This window comes from Cygnus olor, chromosome 3 (genome assembly GCF_009769625.2).
Source record: "Cygnus olor isolate bCygOlo1 chromosome 3, bCygOlo1.pri.v2, whole genome shotgun sequence".
Taxonomy (NCBI): Eukaryota; Metazoa; Chordata; class Aves; order Anseriformes; family Anatidae; genus Cygnus; species Cygnus olor.
The window spans coordinates 15749629-15768916 of record NC_049171.1 but is presented as its reverse complement, the minus strand read 5'-3'; the positions used below and the strand labels follow the sequence as shown (position 1 = coordinate 15768916).

Genomic DNA, 19288 nt, shown 5'->3' with positions numbered 1-19288 from the left:
CAAAGTGGTAGAAGTGAGCTAATGGCTATTACGGGTTGAGGTAGGTTGCATAAATCAGCGTTCAACTGGCCCTTGTGAGGCCCTCTGGGGCTGTGATCACATCTAGTGCACGGCACGCCAGGCTGTGGCAGCAGGTCACGTTGGATCTGTGATGTTGCAGTGGGGAAGCAGGAGGAAAAATCCAGACACCTAATTTTTATGCTACTATTCCACTATAATCCAGACCACTGTTTTACATCACTATAGCCCGTGTATCATTTCAGCCTTAAAAAACAAATTAAAAAAAAAAAAAAAAAAAGGATTTTAAGATTAGATGTCACACTGAAGTGATGGGGAAAATGCCTCTTTCAACTCTGGACTCTGACAGAGCAGCCCCAGCAAATGTTGCCACCGTGTTTTAAGGTGTTTCCTTTATCTTTCAGTGCACCCACACAGATGGGGCTGCACGCTGCTCCTTGGCTATCCAGGTAGCTGGAGCCAGCCTGTGACCAGGTGGGCTCATGCTGAGGGAGGCTGTGACCTGGCACGGTAGGGGTCCGCCACAGGGGCAAAAAAACAGCCTAGGGGATCCCCACCGCTCCACCACCACATTGCTGGGGCCAGCACACCCACTCAGGGGTGATGAAAAAGAGCTGCGCTGAAGTGATCGAGGTGAACTGCTCAGGGCTGAAAATAACCCTGTCAAGGTGAAGGTGACATCCACAACCCATAACTGGTGCTGCTGTTGGTGGTGGCTGCGTGACCGAGGGGGTGGCTGGTGGGCTGCAGTGTGGTGCCGAGAGGGGAACTACGGAAACCAGCAGCTGCCGTTTGGAAATTAAGCTCACTGTATGAGGAAATAGAAGTGCGCAAGCTGATGATTCAGTAACGCTCTATTTAGCCAGTTAGTTACTTCAGCCTTTCACCAGGAAGACCAAAGGGATGTCCCGCACCACGTGGCGTCATGCTGAGCCATAGACCCGGGGTGGTTGGTGGGTCACCGCTCGGGGACAGGCTGGGCATCACTCAGTGAGTGGTGAGCAACTGCATTGTGCATCACTTGCTTTGTATTCCTTTATCATTAATATTATTATTTTTTCCCTGTCTTTTCTGTTCTATTAAACTGTCTTTATCTCAGCTCATGAGCTTTTTATCTCTCTTTTTTTTTTTTTTTTTTCCAATTCTCTTCCCCATCCCACAATGGGGAGCAAAGGGCTGTGTGGTGCTGAGCTGCCTGCCGGGTGAAGCCACAGCAGGGCTGAGGGGTCCTACTCCAGCCTTGACCTGAGCAGTGGGATTCTGCCTTAAGGTGGGAGTTCAAAGACCCTTGGGCTCACTGGCGTCCCAGGCAAGAGTCATAACCACCAGGTGCAACTTCCCAAACCTGGGCACTCTCCCTCTTCCCCCAGAGGGAAGCAGCTTCAGGCACAACTTTCAGCTTTACTGACTCCAGGCAAGAAGGAGTTTCAGACACACTCTTCTGATCACTGTTGATTTGCTGTCCTGCTTACGCTACCTGGAGGCAAAGCTAAAGGTTAGGTGGCGTGCACCAGATGATACCATCCCTCCCTGGCCAGATCTTTTCTGAAGCCCATGCTTTGCACTTCTGGGTCCCCACAGCAAAGCCCCACAGTTAATCTGGCTTCTGCCTCCTTTCGTGCTTGCTGCTAATTACAAGGGGCATAAGCAGGATGCGGGATGTCCCAGGACAGGCTGGCAGGACCAGAGCTCCATCGGCCACATGCTGGATGCTCCATGTCCCCTTGCCCCCCTGCCCTAGGTGTGCTCCATTATGTGCTGTAGCCGGCAAGCTCTGCTTCAGACCTTCATCATCATCATCATCAGAGCCTCCGAGCCAGCGGTGGGTCCAGGGCAGCATTTTGCCTCATATATGGTTGTTCAGCCTAGATTTGAAGGCCATGAAGTTTCTTTACCAGAGCTAGGATCTGAAAAGGCAGATGCTTTCTCTGGGGAGCAGGGCTTGAACACAGAAATACTTTAAAAGAAAGGGATTTTTATCTTCTAGTTCAGGGAGAGCAAATGATTTGCAATTGCCTTTTCCCCTATATTAATGAGACATTTTACTCCCCGTCCCCCTCTTCATTTCCACCTTCTACATTCACCACTCCTTAGTTCTGAAACACTTAATTATGACAGCTGGCAACTCCTCCCTGTACTTATCGAAATCTTCTCTTCAGAAGACCAAACCGTAGCACTTTCTTTTCCTCTTACTTGTACCAATACAGAACAAATTAACATCTGTTACCAAGCCATGTGATAAAAGGAGACCCTTGCAAAAAGAGTCTCTAACACTGAATACAGAATTTTATTAGAATAAGGAAAAAAAATTATTAACACTATTCTGCCTCTCTCCGTGCTCCTGCCAGGGACGTACCCAAATTACTCCCATCTGCCACCCTGCTGCAAATTTAAAAGCGGCAATAATCCATATATCCTTGCAGCTATGATTAATTCTATCTGGGAAGGAAAAAAAAACACAATTCAATGAAGAAGTTACCACATACAAAAGAGATGTTGCCTAATAGTGGCCCGCTTTTATTTTATTAGAACTATAACACTGAAATTAGTTGTTAATGTTTTGAGGTCTGCCTTTGATCTTAATAATATATGTGGTGAGAATTGGACAAATCAGTAATTGTCTCCAGCTGGAGACAAAGCAGTTGGAAAAGAAGCCATTTCAGGATCCTCTGTACTTGCTTAAGTAAATCCTAGGATTAGGGACATGCACATTTTACTGGGGAAGGGGGAAGAGGAGATGGGCTTGCAGTATTGAACAGAAAATAAATAAAAATTATTTTAGGTGGGCCAGAAACCCAAAATGCTTCATTTTATTTAATTTCTTGAAAATGGAAAACTCTATTTTGGTGTGGCCTATCTGCAGTGCAAGTGAATGGCCAAGTTCAGAGCTGCAGGTGGGGGATACCTGTCCAAAGGGTTTGCCAGAGCTAGTCCTAAGAGGGTGAAGAGGCACAGAGGAGAGCTGGTTTTGGAGGTCTCCTCCACTACGTCAGAGTAGATGTGTGAACTGAGACCTCCCTCCGAGCGGCATCTGATAATCCACTCTCATATACCATTGAGTGGAGTTATCCCAACCTCTCCTGATCAAAGTGTGCTGGGGTCTGCAAAATACATCAGTATTAATTAGGGAACAGGTAAGTAACACTTCCTAGAGGAAGGTTTTGACCAACAAGCTATAGAATACTTGTTTCCTTCTGCAGTCCAAGCTAAATTTTTGTGTAAAGTACACCTGTTCTGCTTGCTGAGCAAGGGGAGCCCTACCTCAAAATGCTTTGGTCCTCAGAGGTGAAGAGAAGGCGACAGCTCCAGCTAGCTTGTATAAGAGACCCTGGTCTCCTTACCACTTGTGAGCAGTGCCTTAAATCCTTCAGGAGTCCAGCCTAAAAAATCTAGGGAATACAGATCAGAGCTTAGATGGGCCAAAACTGCGCTTCTTAACAATAATTTGCTCCCTATAAACACTCATCCCAGTTAGGATGTTGCAACATAATCTTTGATTTTGCTAATGCTGGGAGCTAACGAGGACAAGCAAACAATAATGGGCTAATACCACATTGACTCCCTCCTGCATCTGTCGTGCCATTGCTCCAGGATGCATCTAAGTTGGACATTATTCCTTCTGTCTGTTGGTGCTAAATGCAGAAGAACTGTTGGAACAGCAGAGGTGTGTTATGATCCTTCATGCTCTATTTTTCAGCAGGATTACAGAAACACCACCTTCAAGACTACCAGCAGTCAGACACATTCTTCCAAACACGTTTTATTCCACAACCACATCCTTTATGCTCCTTTTTTTTTTTTTTTTTTTTTTTTCTGTGTGTGTGTGCTACACCTGGATTTCATGAAGGCAATAACAAATCAACAAGCAAACAAAACCACACCACGCTCTCTAATCAGTTCAGAAGTTGTCAGCAACAGTTGAAAACAAGATGGAAATATTTTCAATTGTTGCTCTGGTTTCAAGTGCGTTAGAATTTTGCCCCATATGAAAAGAAGAGAGATTGTGGCACTGGAACATATTTATGGACTGCAGGGAGCTGTTTGCAATTATTATTTGTAGAACATACCTTAATGGAACTACACTGAAGTGGTTTACCTGTGGTTCAAAGGCTGGGTGTTACTCATGCTTTACATGTGGTAGACACTCTGAGGTTGACTTGGCCAGGAGCCATCGAACGCTTCTGACTGCTCAGCCTCATAACATTCGTGAGGCAGCCATGGAAGAAGCTTCATGCTTCTGCACAACAGTCAGCCAGGGCCTGGAATCTGTTTTGCCTCTGAGGAGGGATTTCCAGGCTTAGACATTTGTGGTTAGATGCAGCTCCGGCCTCCTGGATGCAGGGCCGATGAGCTGGACTGAAAGTCAGAGATTCAGCTATCCTCCTGTCAGTCCTACTCGTCTGTGAATAACAGAGGAACACAGAGCAAGACCCTAGGAGGAAAAAAAAAAAGGCAAAAAAAAAAGCTCATAAATCTTCAGACAGGTTTAGAGAGGAGATGGTGGCATATACAGAAATGCACTGTTTGCTTGTACCTTTTCCTGCAGGTAGTGATTTTCAAATGCCAGTTCTTGCCATGGTCTTTGAGTAACTTGGGAGCTCAGTTACTCTCCATAACTGCAAATACATAACTCAGTGTTTTTGTTTTGTTTTTGTTTTTTATCTTTTTCTCCCAGCATAGTCTGATACCTGTCCATATTCAATGCTATCTACGATGATTGGTTTCTTTTGCAGAGAGGGAGCGGGAGGGAGACTCAGCCTGCAGTAGCTTCCCCACGGCATTGCCTCAGTAGGGATGAGACTGCCATCTGTCATGTACGCCATTCCTGTTCTGTCCTTTCTCCCATGGAAAGATCAGGGGTCAGATGTGTTGTGAAATTGCTCCCTAGGTGCTTCATCTGGGCCTTCGTCACCCGTGCTGTGACCTTATAACGACAGCTCAGGCCTGCGGACTCAGTGACTGCAATTCCCACCTTCCAGGGCTCAAAGCAACCTCCCTGTGCCACGTGCACCCGTGGGCAGGCTGCTGGTAGCACAGCAGACCAGCACAACTTTGACTCCAACGCCTACAACCCCGGCTTATGGCTTAGCCTGGCTTTTGAGTCACATCCTGGCAAGTCTGCTCTGGTGTACTTCAGCTCGGCCCCCAGGGAGAGTACACTGGAGTTACAGGGAGAGTAACACTGGAAAGATTACATAAAGTTTTATAGCCTTCCCCGGCACAGATGCAGTGCTTCGGTGTTCTCCCAGCAGCATACAAACACCCACAGACCACTGTCACCTGCCCCACAGCAGATCATGTAAGGAAGAATATAAGAAACAGGACAAGGCCAGAGTGATATTTTTCTCAGTCCATGCTCCCAGCTTCAGGCAATCACTGATTTTGTGAGCTGGAGGTGGCAGCCGGGGTCTCAGGTAGAGTAAGCATCAAAGCATTTTTCACTGGTGAGCATCTCACCCCTTCTAGGACTGCTAAATACATTTGGCCTCATAATAGCCTAAAACAACCAGCTCCAGAATGTGCCTATACATCGGACACACAAAGCCTCCACGTGTTTGTCTTAAACTTGCTACCTGGTAATTTCATTGATGGCACGCAGATATTACCATATAAAGAATATTTAACAATAGTTTTGCATTCGTCTTCTACAAAACATTCAAACCATTTTATAGACTTCTATCGCACGTCTGCTCAGCTGTCCTTATTTCCAAGCTAATTAGTCCCACACTGTGTAATCTGTACTTGCAAGGAAGCTCTTAATGTCTCTTATGAAATTCTTGTTCTTCTTCAGTTGTACCATGCCCCTTCTTAAAGTTAGGTGACCAGAACTAAACATAACACTCAAGGTACAGTAGCACTGGGTGTTTGTATATGGCACAATATTTTTTTTTCTCTTCCTTTCCTTCTGTTTCCAATAACATTTGTCTATTGCTGAAATCAATGATTTCAGAGAACTTTCTCCAGTCACAATATCTTTGCTGGGTACCAATAACCAGTGTGGATCTCACTTCTGTGTCTCTGCAACAAAGCATTTTCCTGCCCGTCCATATAGCTCCTCATAGCTGACATGCCACCCTCATGTCACAGCGTGCCACAGTGACAGCTGTCACCTTGGTTCCTCCCCACGTTTGCTGAATTCTCTTACAGCTCTTCGTGGTCTTCTTTATTTTTGACTTTCCTGGGTGATAATTTATCTTCCCAAAGCACTTATAAATACAAGGAAGAGCACAGGGCTCCACACAGACCCCTGGGAAACCCCACCGCTCCCCTCCTTCTGGAAGGGACATTGCCTGTTTATTGTTACCCTTTCTTTCCTCTTATCTATAATAACTTACCAATTCCTAGGAGGACCTTTCCTCTTACTCCCATAACAACTGAGAGAAACCAAGCCTAGTTTCCAAGCAAAAGGGAAAATACTTCATTAATAGCTTTTCAGAAAACCAACTGCACTGCACGATTTGCATGTTTACAGAAATGCCAGATATTGGGCAACTTCTGTACGAGGAGTCACTGGATGGTTTACAACTTCAGTCTGGAAAAGAGATGACTTAAACAGTTATGAAAGAAGCCTAAAAAAAATAAAAAATATGAAAAAAAAATCAAGAGTGTTGTGAGTGTTGTCACAAAGAGGATGTCAATGAAACAGCTATCTTTCTATTTCCTCCAGTCAAGGACTGGAAGAGAGCTCAAGCGAAGCCCCCAGAGCCAGGCTGAGCACAGGCAGAAGGACGGGGCTCACCATGCCATGGCAGTAGGTGATGAGGATGCTAAAAGTCTGCAGGCTTCAAGAGGAAGCTGGATGAGTGCACAGGAACTAAAGCACAAGGGCACAAAACCCATACCCAGCTAAATTTGTCCCCAAGAGAAATACTGCTGACAGCTAGGTGACTATTAGGCATAAACTACTGCTGTAGAAAGAAAGAAGTGTCACAGCCTTAAGCAGATGTGGACCATACCATAACTGTACACAGCTCAAAGGAAAGTGTTGCAATAGTTCTTTAAAAGGTCACTGTAAGCCTGAAGTCCCAACCCATCCGAATCTGCAAGCATTCATAGGATTTTCCTCTCTCCCTAAACACTCTGTTTGCAGTCCCATTGCCCTTGTCTAATCCTATAACAACGTAAGTGATCCTATGCGATCACCTACAGATACTGAGCCTGTTCCCCAGGGGAAAATTCAAAGCGTTCTGCATATAAAACCCAAACAACAATGGCATTTCAGACCCAATCTGTTACTGAATGTGGCAGCAGACATCTTGGTGAGTGGGTTCCATACAATTTCAAGGGCACAAGCCACAAAAAATTGGCTCTGCTGATCTCCCTCAGCTCATGAGAAGTTCAAACAAAAGGGAGAAAAAAAGTAAATTGTTTTATTTATTTAAAAATATTTTTAAAGATTCTTTATTTTTTCCACAGTATGTACCTTCCTCGGTATTTCCTCAGTATTGTACCTTCTCAGAGAAAGAGGTGTCTTTGGTTAAAATCCCTAGTAACAGCAACTGGGGCACAGAGATGTTTTGACAAATACCATCTCTAATTAGATCACAAATTTCAGAGAGCAGGGAATGTACCTTTTTCTGCCTTCCGTGTAAGGCAGAACCCATTTGCATTTAACTGCTAGTAAATAACTCTCATGAAAATTTCGGCTGAATAGCATGAGCAATGACTCAGGGCCAAAAAATGTCTTTGCTGCATTAGCAATAATCCCCACAACACGTTAAGAAGGCTGCCATGGCGGCCATGGAGGAAACAATCACCTTATGCCTCGCCTGATCGTGGCTGGGGGCAACCACAATCTGGACAACAATACCAGCATATACCCATGCTATTATAGTAAGGGGGACTTATGCATGAGTGTGCATTTCCCCTTAGCCCTTATTATTTGTTAATAACGATTTCAGTGTCTTTTCACTGTCTTAGTTCACCCTCTACCTTCCTCTCCTGACCCAGAAGGTTAGATGTATGATACGCCGGCCTGTCAGGAAATCAGAACAAAGATGCAAAAAGTCTTGTCCATCGGGATGGATGGAAATTTAATCTCTTTCTCATGCCCAGACAGGGCTCTGAATAGAACTGCCCCGTGGATTCAGAAAAAGTTACCTTCCTCTTCTGGGATGCAGTCCTCATCTCATCTCCTATTTTGAGACCCACTGTAGCACCTACATTGGGAATGAGTGTGAAGAGAGGGAACAGCAAAAGTCATACAGAGCCTCCGGTGTGGTCCTGCATCCTCCTTCCTCTTTGGGAGATTGTTTGCAACCAGGAACTGGGTCTGTGCAAAGCACATAACAGACTTGAGCATGACTCCACCTGGGGCCTCTGCCCCAGAGTGGGAATCACAGGCTGCTCTACACAGCATCGTTCGGGGACAGGCAGCTGCCATTGGAGCTCACCACACCTAGAGGGACATTTTCCCTTGTCCCACTGTGATATACTTCTCCTCCCCCTATCTCCATGCACCAAAATCACCCAGACCTGTGCACAATCAATAAGCCAGACAGTAACTTGCAGTTGTCACAGTAAACGTGCAGCCAACACCATCTCAATGCCTTTGGTGACAATCCCTTTGGTGACAGCGTGGCCTGTGTCAAAGCAGCAGGATTGACTCTGATGTCTGGGGGCTGTGTAGGTAGAAAAGACAAGACCTGCAGTCAGAATCAAAGCCTGAAGAAAATGAATTGAGAAATTATTCAGGAACAGTTCAAAGCCCTGCATGTGCGATGAAAGCCAACTTAAGTTTAATGAATCTAAGAAATGATTCAGTAGTAGTTCATCCTCTGCAATGGGATCCCTGTAATTAATGTAAGCAGCATCCACGAGAGCCAATACAAATTAAGTACTGGTCGCTCAAATTAATTCTCTGCCTTTGGGCAGCTTTAGCTATGTGCCCAAGTTAAAAGTTTTAACAGAGAAAAGCGAGTCTTTCTTCATGAGCACGGTCACTGTAGCTAGCTCTCACGGTATCTTGCCTCCCTGGTAAAAACACACGCAATCCCTTCAAAATAACAGATTTTCCCTCTTTCAGTGCTCTGAAATCCACATTGAAAAGGTGTGTCTAAAGATAGCTTTGCAATTGAGGAGCTCTCAAATTTCTTCCTTCATTTTGAGGCATGCATCACTGCATTGAGAGACTGACACTGAAATATCTCAGCATCGTTGTTATCCCTTGTTTATTTCTGTCCTTCTAACTTAGGGCTTAGCCCTCCTTTCCCTGAGCCTGGCGGTCAGTTTTTCCCTACTTTCGGAGCCCACAATATTTATGTGAGGAAAATAACATCAGCTATGGACAGGTTCAGTTTAATGCTCCTCAGAGCAGTGATCAGAAATATTGCTTCAGGGAGTGGGTGGTACCTTACTGAAACACTGAAGATATTTCTAGACACATTGGTCTCAAAACATGCTTTTAGGTATTGAAGGCTTTCAAGAAGGAGGAGGAAGACTGCTCAGAGAATGCACTGTAGGAAGGCCAAAAGCACTGGCCTTGCCAAGCTCTTCAGACAGCCTTGCTCTGATGACTTCAGAGCTGTGGTCAAAGCAGGAATAAGTGCATGCTTTTAGGTTCAAACATCTTTGAATTCTGAGCAAGCCCAGAGGGCAGTCCAAGATCTGGAGAAATGCCTTAGCCAAGAAACAGAAGTTGTGACCTAAGGGACTGCAACCTAATACAGTAGAAATCTGTGGCCGTAGGTGTACCTTACCCAGTGACAGACTCTTAAGCCCATCTGCTTCTCCAGCCTGGTTTATATCTTGCTGTTATTTGTTTGGATGTCTTGAACGCATTAGTCAGCGTGAACCTGAAGGAATGCATGGAAAGCAAGAGTTAGGGTTGACTCAAAGTCAGAAGCTGCAAAACTTCCTGTAGTTAAGACATTATTTCAACTCAGCTCCTATCAGTTCTCAACAAATCCTAACTGCACTAGGGGAGAAAACAAACAAACAAACAAACAAACAAACAAAACCATCAGTATTGATGAGAAACTGGTTTGCTCTTAGGACTTAGTAGCTAGCAGCATCTTGAAGAAATGAAGTGGTTGTCTATCAAACTTCCTATTTTGCTCTCTGAATAGTATTCACTAAAGCCATTTTTGGCCAGCTGAAAGAAGTCTGGGAAACCTGTTGCTGACAGCTGCTGTTGGTCACTTTCTTGATGCTGTCAGTGTCAAACTATGCCCACCCAGAAGAAACGGAAGATAGGGCTCGAACAGCTCAGCACTTCAGTGGTCACAGGCTGGAGGCACTTCAGACCGCTGCTCCGCACAGCACTCACTGACTCAGGCCTGGCGATTAGATAGTGCCCAATTATCTAATCCCCAGAAACTCCACAGGTCAAGGGGAGGTGAGGGGGGAACAAACAAACAAACAAACAAACAAAAGGGTTTGAAAGAAGTTACATTACCATTTGGATCTGGCCAACTCCAACAACCTTGTCGTTTTGGTTGGAGGAATTCACTGGGTTTTGCTGTTTTTTGTTTTTTACAAGACACCAAAGCAAAAAGCAAAACAAAAAAAAATCCAACACACACACACACAAAAAAAACCCACACAAAATCCCAGAAAACAAACAAAAAACAAGAAAAGCAGAAAACAATGAAAAACGAAAAACCAAGAAAACAAAAAAAAGAGAGCAGAAAAAATGCCAGAAAACAACAAAACAGAAAACAACTCCCCCAAAGACAACAACAAAAAAGAAAATAACAACAACAAAAAAGGAAACAGAAAACAAAACAAAACACACAAACACAAAAAAAAAAAAAAAAGGAAAGAAAAAAAGAAAAACACACCAGAAAACAAAAACAAGAACAGAGCAGGTCAGGACAAGATTCTACCCTGTAGGAGAAAATGGTGGTAAAATTAAAAGCTAGAAAGTCTTCACTGAAAACCAAAAAACAGAACAGATTAGTTTCAGCTCTTGAAGCTTTGACAGTTGCATTGATAAGCTCTTTTCTGTTGGAAAGTGTTTTAAGAGAAAGATTTGGCCAGATCCCAAATGATTTTCTAGGTCTCTCTCACTTCATTCCCAGCTGCTTTATTTACGCTAGTCTGTCTTTCTTTTTTTTTTTTTCAAATTATCTCTTTCTGTGAGAAATTCATTTAATTTCACAGGGAGTGGTGACTTCTTTGCTCTGCTTACCAAGATCTTCAGAGGCAAGGAGCAATACTAAATCTTAACTGACATGATGGGTCTATTGCTTCTTCGTGACCAGGATGAAACGTAAATCTCAGTAGAGGCCCAGACATCTATCTATCCACTGCTGGACGTGCCTTTCTAGAAATCCCTTCAGTAGACATCATAAACACTTCACACAACAAGGGAGGCTAAGAAAGCTTCTCTGGAAATACACTGGAGAGAGCAAGCTGCCTGCTTGGTTATTTCACCCTTGGTTACACCGAGGTGCAGCGCTCTGCCTGAACTTAAAATCTCCCTTGTTTGGCCACATTAAATATCCCCCACGTCTCACCCCCGCATCCAAAATGCCACCGTTGAAGTCAGCTTTCATTCCCACCACTCCAGGGAGGTCAAGTGCTTGCTGGATGCCTAAAATAGCCTCCTGTCTCATCTCTGCTCTGGAGCAGCTTCTGCCTTCGTTCAGTTTCAACTGGGGCCTCCCATGGTTTGTGAGACCACACAGGAAAATAAAGAATTGTCTCCTTTGACTCCTCCTAAAATACCCTTCCCTAAACTTATTGGTACTTCTGATTTCCTCCCTTAACTTGCTAAACGACAGTTAATTTGATGATACCAGTCCCCAGCGACCTGCACCCGTTGAACGCGATGTTCCTCGCCCGCGTCTGTACTTGCACACCGCACCGCGCCAGGCCCGGGCCTAGGCGCTGGAGCACAACCCTCTCCTCTCTGCTTCTACGAGTATTTCAACTGCAGCAACGCAGTTACCACGGCATTGTGCAAAAGAGATTTGTTGTAACATGTCTAAAATATCTCAGATAGAGGATATGTATTTGCTGTGGAGATCTGTTTAAAAATATTGCCTCATATTTTCAGTGCAACCGTGTCACAGTCTTGTTGGGAAACCTCCCATGTGTATCTGGGAAAGGAGGAAAACAAAGTAGCTATGGCAGGACCGTCACAAACTTCCCCCCAATCCATATACTACAGACAAGATAATTACTTTTCACTACGTGGTCATTTGCATAAGAAGACAAAATAGTTACATGTGAGCAAGCAGTCTGTTATGACTCCCACTGCATGCACTTCACGTGAGGTGTAAAGCTGCAACATTTCAAAGGTTAAAATATAGAAGAAAATACATTTACAGGAGAAACGTAAGTAAACGGTATGGATCTAACATTCATTACTGAAGTAAGATGATGTATAATTGCTCTTCTGAATGTTGAACTTTCCGTGTAATTGTACATAATGTAATGTAATTGTACATGTATGTAATTGTACATAATGCTCCAAGAGCTTGGCCCACTTCTACTAATGCAAAGTTCTTGAAAAATTATAACACGCAAACAACCCCACCCAGAACAGCCAGACCCTTACTAAAGTAGGCTAAAGCAGTGGTACAGAAGCACACTGAGCAGCGAAAGTGGGATTTTTTTGGGGGGTTCAAATGGCATTCCCCCTGCCTATCCCAAAAGACTTGTACAGGAGCGTACGCCAGCTCTCTGAACCCTCACCATACACTTTGATGTCCTAGCACTCCAGATCTGAGTTCATATAAATCCATTCTGTCCAACAAGTGACTGTACGCAACCCATCCACTACTGCCATTTTAGTGTGCATTCTCAAAGCTGTGCTATATCTGTACAAATTTTTACTAAAGATCCTGATAATAATAGAAAAAACATAGCATAGATACAGGCACCCCCCAAGAAATAGCCATATGTTATAACAAGAGATAAGTAGGAGAGACAGAACAGCTTTGGCAGAAACCGCTGTAGGGAAGGGAAGGGTGGTTCCAGGAATTGGGAGTATAAATTTTGATTAGGGCTGGGCTGGTATTTCCCACTTCAACTGCCTAGTTTTTTCTTTAATGAGGAAATGGGATTTTCACTTTTGCCCCACTCAATGAGTGATTAAGCGGGAACAAGGACTTGCCTTCATTGGTAAGCTGACCCAAATGTCACTCGTAAAGCATGCCCACGCTGGGAACAGCAGTGTTTTAAACTTATTCCTGATCTTGCTGTAAAGCGATTAGACTTTAACTGAATGTAACTGTCAAAGAAAACGCAGCACTTCTCTCTGCAACTGCTTCTTCCAAATGGTGAGAGAAAAATGACTCTTTTCTGAAGAGCAGCTGTGTTTGGGGTCAATCTTCACTCCCTGCAAACGCACTGGAAACACTAAGCAAACAGAAAATAGAAGTTGAGATCCTGAAAAACAAGGTCAGCAACAGATAGGCACAATTCTGAATTTACACCAGAAGCGGTATGGGTGATTCTTATACAAGTGAATGAAAATCACAATGACTGAATTTACTTACTTCTGCTATGTGGGAATGGCAAACGAGTCTGTACCATAGGATGCTCACAAGTATTTCGTAGAGAAATGCCACTTATGGTACAAACACAGGATAACGTGTGCCGCTTTATCAATAGAAATTTGCCAACAGGCTCCACGTAAATCGTGGATCTGGGCCAGATTCAACAACAAAAGAGGAAGGAAGCTATACTAAAATGCCATTAACAGGAGCACAGTCATCAAAGAGAGGAAAGGGGCAGAGAGTGAGAGCCTAAATTATAGGTTGGGGAATGGGTGTGGGAATCAGCAATACCCAGTTTTATAGACAGAATGACTTCAGAACAGTGTAGCAAGGTTTACATTTATCCATCTGCAAAGTCTCTTAAATGTGGGCATTCCTTTTGCTCCAGTTGTGTAAACTACAAGCTTTGATAAAGCTATTTTCTGCAGGCTGTACTGTTCTGTTTGGTGGTACGATAGGACTGCTTCTTCAGCTCATCAGAGAGAGTCAGTTGTTGAGCAATATGGGCTTTGAAACACAGAGATAATGATCAAGAGCCAAAGTTTATTAATAGATTTATGTGCTTTCATTCAGCTTATAAAGCCCATACTTCCCAAGATCAGACAAAATATATTAGCTATGGACACAAGCCAAAAAAAGTATTTAATCTTTATGAAAGAGATAAAAAGATAAAACAGCCAGTGAGTGATGCAGTTGAAGGATGGGACAAAGGGGAAAAATGACGCCAGTCAGTTAACACGGCATGCCTGTTCCTCGTACCCCACAACCAGCAGCAGGATCACCAGGCTCGGGAGGTCCTCTCAAGTTCACTCATCCCTTCCTCCTCCTCAGGCAGACTCCGCTGTACCTCTGCGGATCCTGCAGCTGTTTAATCTGACATCACAGAACTTTCAGGGGACATCACACAACCTCCCCAGGCAAGCTGTTCTACGCCTTGCAGACACGTTTGAAAGCCTGCCCTTTGAGTCTTTCTTCCTTGAATTCAAGTCTATTACTCTTTTTCCCATCTAGGGCAAACATAAAGAACAAAAATATAAAAGGCTGCTGCAAAAGATGGAGTACGTTGAAAGCTGTTACACCCTCCCTCACAACTCTTGAAGTAGGCAATTTCAAGTCATACCTACTTCGATGTCCGTACATAAGCAAACAACTTGAGTATAAAAATGTGTAAATACATTTTACACACACGTGCAATTACGCAGGGGAATATTTAAAATCATATTACACTCTTTTGTTCAGATACTTAGAGAGCCATGTGGTATAGTAAATTCTTTCACTCGTGTGTGTAAATCGGTGGATGATCTCCATTTCAGAAAATTATACCAACCTACAGGAACACAGCATGCTTCTCGGTTTGTTAATAGCATTTGGGACAGAAAATTACACAAGTAATTTTGGTTCAATGTCTGTTCAATGACTAATAGCCTACCTGAAGTAAATTATGTTACTTGTGGAATAAGGAAGTACTGAAGTATAGGTGACACTTCAGATTCAGATCTCTTGCTAGTACTTCACTCAAGTTTAACCACTGACTGGAAATTTACTTACAGTGAACTTTTCTAAACCTGGTCATCACCAAAAATTCCAGTACACATGAAACAATCAGTGTTCCCACAATGCTACAGATCTTACCTTAGAGCAGGAACCTTAAATGTCAAAAAGGATCTCAGCAGCTGCTGAGCTTCTAGGAATGGCAATACTGGATCACTACTGATTCCTGTACTATGGAAAATGGTACGGTTGACTGAAAAAAAAGTTTATGTAATCAGAACAATAACTAAGAAATGCCTTTTTTGGTTGCATTATGAAGTCAAGTGATTGCAATGATGTTGCATTAACACGTCAACTTCTGTTGAGGCTCTCAGTTCTTCCCCCAGATAGCTGTTCAAGGACAATAACTTGCTTTTGATCAGTCTCAAGAATCTGAACATGCTTCATTCCAGGTCCCTAAGAGTACTAACAGGCTCTGCTCTTCCCTTCTTGCTAAGGGTTTGGCTGCCTGCACTCAAAGCCACCTCTGACACAGATTGATCAAATAAGGGGATCAGACTGCTATGAGAAGAGCTGTGCAAGAAAGAGCTCTGAAAAGCCTCGCCAGAGGCTTTGTCTGTCTGCGAGCTGCAGCATCCTTGGTCCTTACCTAGGCTACGTCGCAGGTGTGCCCACGCCTACCCACATACCCCACTGCTCCTGACCTGCTGACTTGACGTTGGACCTCTCTCGTCCTACAGGCATGTCGGTCTGGTCTGCTGGCTGAACCTCATTACTGCCAGCTCATGTGCCCTGCTCTTGGTCACTGCCACGATTGATCAACCCTATTTCACTGAAAAGCTCTTGGACTTGAATGCACATCAGGCAGCGGGGCACAGGCCACCAATAGCTCATCCATGTTCCAGAGTTCAAGTGCCGGACACCCTGAAGTATCAGGCCCAACTCAGCAAAATGCAAACATCTAACACTTCTCCTGAAGCGTATATAAAGAACACTGCCATCTTTCAAACATTTCATAAATTAAAGCTAGGAAATCCACTTCTGTGGGTATCACTGACTAACAAGCTGCTGGTTCATGGGAAAAGGTAGCCTCAGATTAAATATTCATTCAATTAATTCTTTTTTTATTTTTTTATTTTTTAATTTTCTGCTTTAGAGACATGCTGGTTATCCATCTACCTCAGTCAGAACAATGTGTCCTTCCTTCAGGAATATAGCTGCAGCAGGAAACCACTTTTGGCACAGAGACCTTTTACCTATGGACCTTTTGTACTACAAACCTGTTTCTGATTAATTCTCTCTGGTCTTTCAAAATCTACATCAGCCACTAGTCATCTAGCAGAGCACGAATTCAGTTAGAGCTAAGATGGAGATTGCATAGAGCTTTGCATCTCCTGCATTTCACACAGTTGCCCTATTCCACCATGATCTCATGCAAGCCCTGGGCAATCAAGTGCACAAATGAAGAAACTGTTGCATGAAGAACCATCCTGGGCAAAGACGAGCAGAATTTGCAACCCAGTACAATCTCCCTTCTCAATAGGGTACATCACAAGCGGTGAGTTTACGTATGCCATTCCTGAATATTCAGATTCTTGAGCCAACTCTAACGTTCTCATTCACAAATACCATCTGCGATCTCCAGTCTTCTAGGATTACTCCCAGGAATGACTGGTATCCATTCCTCACACTTTGATCTCAAGTTAAATTTGCTATAGCAGTACTGTTTATACATGGTGTATACACACACACACACAGTTTATGTACATTGCACAATTACAGACAAAGCCTGCAGTGCTTTGCAAAACTCAAACAGTATGGACTATCTAGTATGTTTTATACCAAATAAGCTTCTCAGTGCATTAAGTCTGTCTTCCAGTTTCCATATTTGCTTCCTAAAATATTCTAATCACCTTATCTTTATATCTTTCCAGGCATTTCACTGGTTATGCCTAGTATATTTAAACACCATTTCATATGTATCCCAAACATCCTTTATGTGAACTGAAGGATGATTGACAACCTCACTCCTTCAGGAAAACGGAACTAGATGTTGCACTAGTAAAAACTTCATCACTTCACTTGGATTTCAAAGGTTTGAATGTCACCAAAAGACAAGACTCCGAAAAGAGGGATGTACCTGCAACTGCATTGCATTTTCTCAGTGGCTAAATGGAAGTAGAAGTAACAAGGATATTTCTTAACATAAAGCATAGCTGAGACAGACACTGGAATAATAGTTCTGTGTTAAACAGAAAGCACAAGAAGCATACGGACAATGCAGAAATTTGAGATCTGGAGAAAAAAATAGGTATTGAGAGTTTGTTCCTTTAGTTGAGTGAAAAGACAGAGGTGACAACTGCAATGCATATTTTAAAGAAGCAAATACCATGTGCAAAAGACATTTTAAAATTGAACAATGTAATTACAACCAGAAGGAAAGTATTAAAGAAAGAATTAAGGAAAGAATTAAATCAGAGGGAAGGAAATAAATTCAACTGTGACCAATTATTCTACATCCAATAGACAATCAACCTTGATTCAGAAAAAAACATCAGGCTATGAAAAAGCAAGGTTTCCCCCTAACCAGTTAGGTTCAATTGTAACCACATAATTGTTACATTTTTACCTACATTCTATGGTAAATACTGTTCAAGAGACCTGACCAAAATTAATAGTCTCTCTGGTTTATAAAGCAAAACACTTAAGCACCTCCAAGCCTCAAAATGATTTACTGTGATGGGTAGATTCATTGATTTTTTTCTGGATCCACAGTTCAGTTTCTTGGATTTAGCAGAGACAATTTATAAAACCTTCGAAAAAACAATACACAAAGGTCAAAAGTAAAAATTAATTTATTTGCTCAAGTAGCGAACAACTCATGTAGATGAAGGGTTTGTGACATTAAAAAAAAGTGTTCTATCCTTTTTAGCAACAAGCATTCTGTTGGTATTCAAGAAGACAACATACAAAATTATTTTCTTAACGTAGGTTCTAGGCAACCCAAGAACACAAAAGACAAAGTCATTTTTTGAAAAACAAGGTTGTATGTCATACTTCAAGATGCACAGAAGAAAAATTTCTTGTGCCCTTGTAAAGGTAAGTTTTTAGACAAAATAACCCACCCTTGATCTTGTATCTAAGAAGTTACAAATAAAAATTTCAGAAAGCAAAAACCCACTTCTCTTAAGTTAAAAGACAGGCAGCTTCACTGTCGACAAAAATTCTTATATCAAAAACATCCAGGGTTACACAATAACCAGTTGCTGTTTATTTCTGGACAAATACAGTTCACTCTAGAGTCTACAACATACCATAGTCATGGTGTCCCTTAGACAATACTTATACTTTCATAAGCTTCTCAATAATTAAGACGTCATTTAGCAAGTTCTGTTTTCTGTTCATCCGTGTAACAAAATACAAATACATTGCTATTGCAAAGTCCCTTTTTCAGAGGAAAAGTGATAAAAAAAAGTTCCTTAAAAAATAACATATATCAATGAAACCGTTGCCCTCTTCCACGTCTACTCTTGAGGTGACCAGCAGAACGCCTAAGAGCTTTCCTCTCTTGACGATGTTGTTTCTCAGCTTCCTGCTGCTTCTTTTGCTGCTCTGACTGGAATATTGAAAGAAAAAAAGGCTCAGGTTCTTGCAAACTTACATATCACCTCATTGATGAAGTACTTCTATATCAAGTCAGAAATCCTTGCGAGAAATCTGGAAATGCTACTATAAATGGTCCCATTACCTTGTCTTATACTGTACCTACTGGTTCTGGCTATCCCCCGACATTACAATTCAAAGTAAGTCAGAGTAAATGTTTAAGACAAAGATACTGAAAAGCACTGAATAAAATCATGTATTTCAGATGAAAACCAATGTCTAACAATAGACTAAAATTACAATCCAGAATTCAGGTTTTAATGTCCTTAAGAAGGTAGACCAGAATTTCAGGCTATTTAGTACCTACTCTGGTTAACTGGTATTACCACCTTGAATATTTGCACAAGTGTATTTTAAAGTGACAGACGGGACAATTATTAATTTTGCTGAAACATACAGGTTTTCTAAAATGTGTTCTTAGCATTTCTTGGAAGTATTTGATATACTGTATACAATTATAGAAATACTTTTTACAGGAAAATAATTGAAAATCTCCACTCCAGTGGCACATGCTCTATTAATGTTTTTTCTCTTCATCAAAAATGCCCTGAAAGGGTTTAATTTACATACTACACAGATAAAAAGGCTCCTACAGACACAAACTTCTCTTTTCTTGGGAAGACTAAGGCTTGTTTTCAAACTAAGCATAAACTGGAACTAGCAGACTT

The 19288-nt window shown here is 42.5% G+C and overlaps 1 protein-coding gene and 1 long non-coding RNA gene across 2 annotated transcripts in view; both read right to left on the bottom strand.

The window, feature by feature from the left end:
- Positions 1-7448: 7448 nt before the first annotated feature.
- On the bottom strand, positions 7449-14656 carry LOC121068819. The gene is made up of 3 exons (XR_005819101.1): positions 14226-14656; positions 9717-9812; positions 7449-8682 (listed from the first exon to the last, which is right to left on the bottom strand). It is a non-coding gene; the product is annotated as an uncharacterized LOC121068819 (long non-coding RNA).
- A 3141-nt stretch (positions 14657-17797) lies between these two features.
- NOL10 (nucleolar protein 10) overlaps positions 17798-19288 on the bottom strand; it is a 48969-nt gene continuing 47478 nt past the window's right edge. The window contains exon 21 of the mRNA XM_040554380.1: positions 17798-18573. Coding sequence (XP_040410314.1) covers positions 18454-18573 — 120 coding nt within the window. The 3' untranslated portion in view covers positions 17798-18453. The remainder of the gene's footprint in view (positions 18574-19288) is intronic.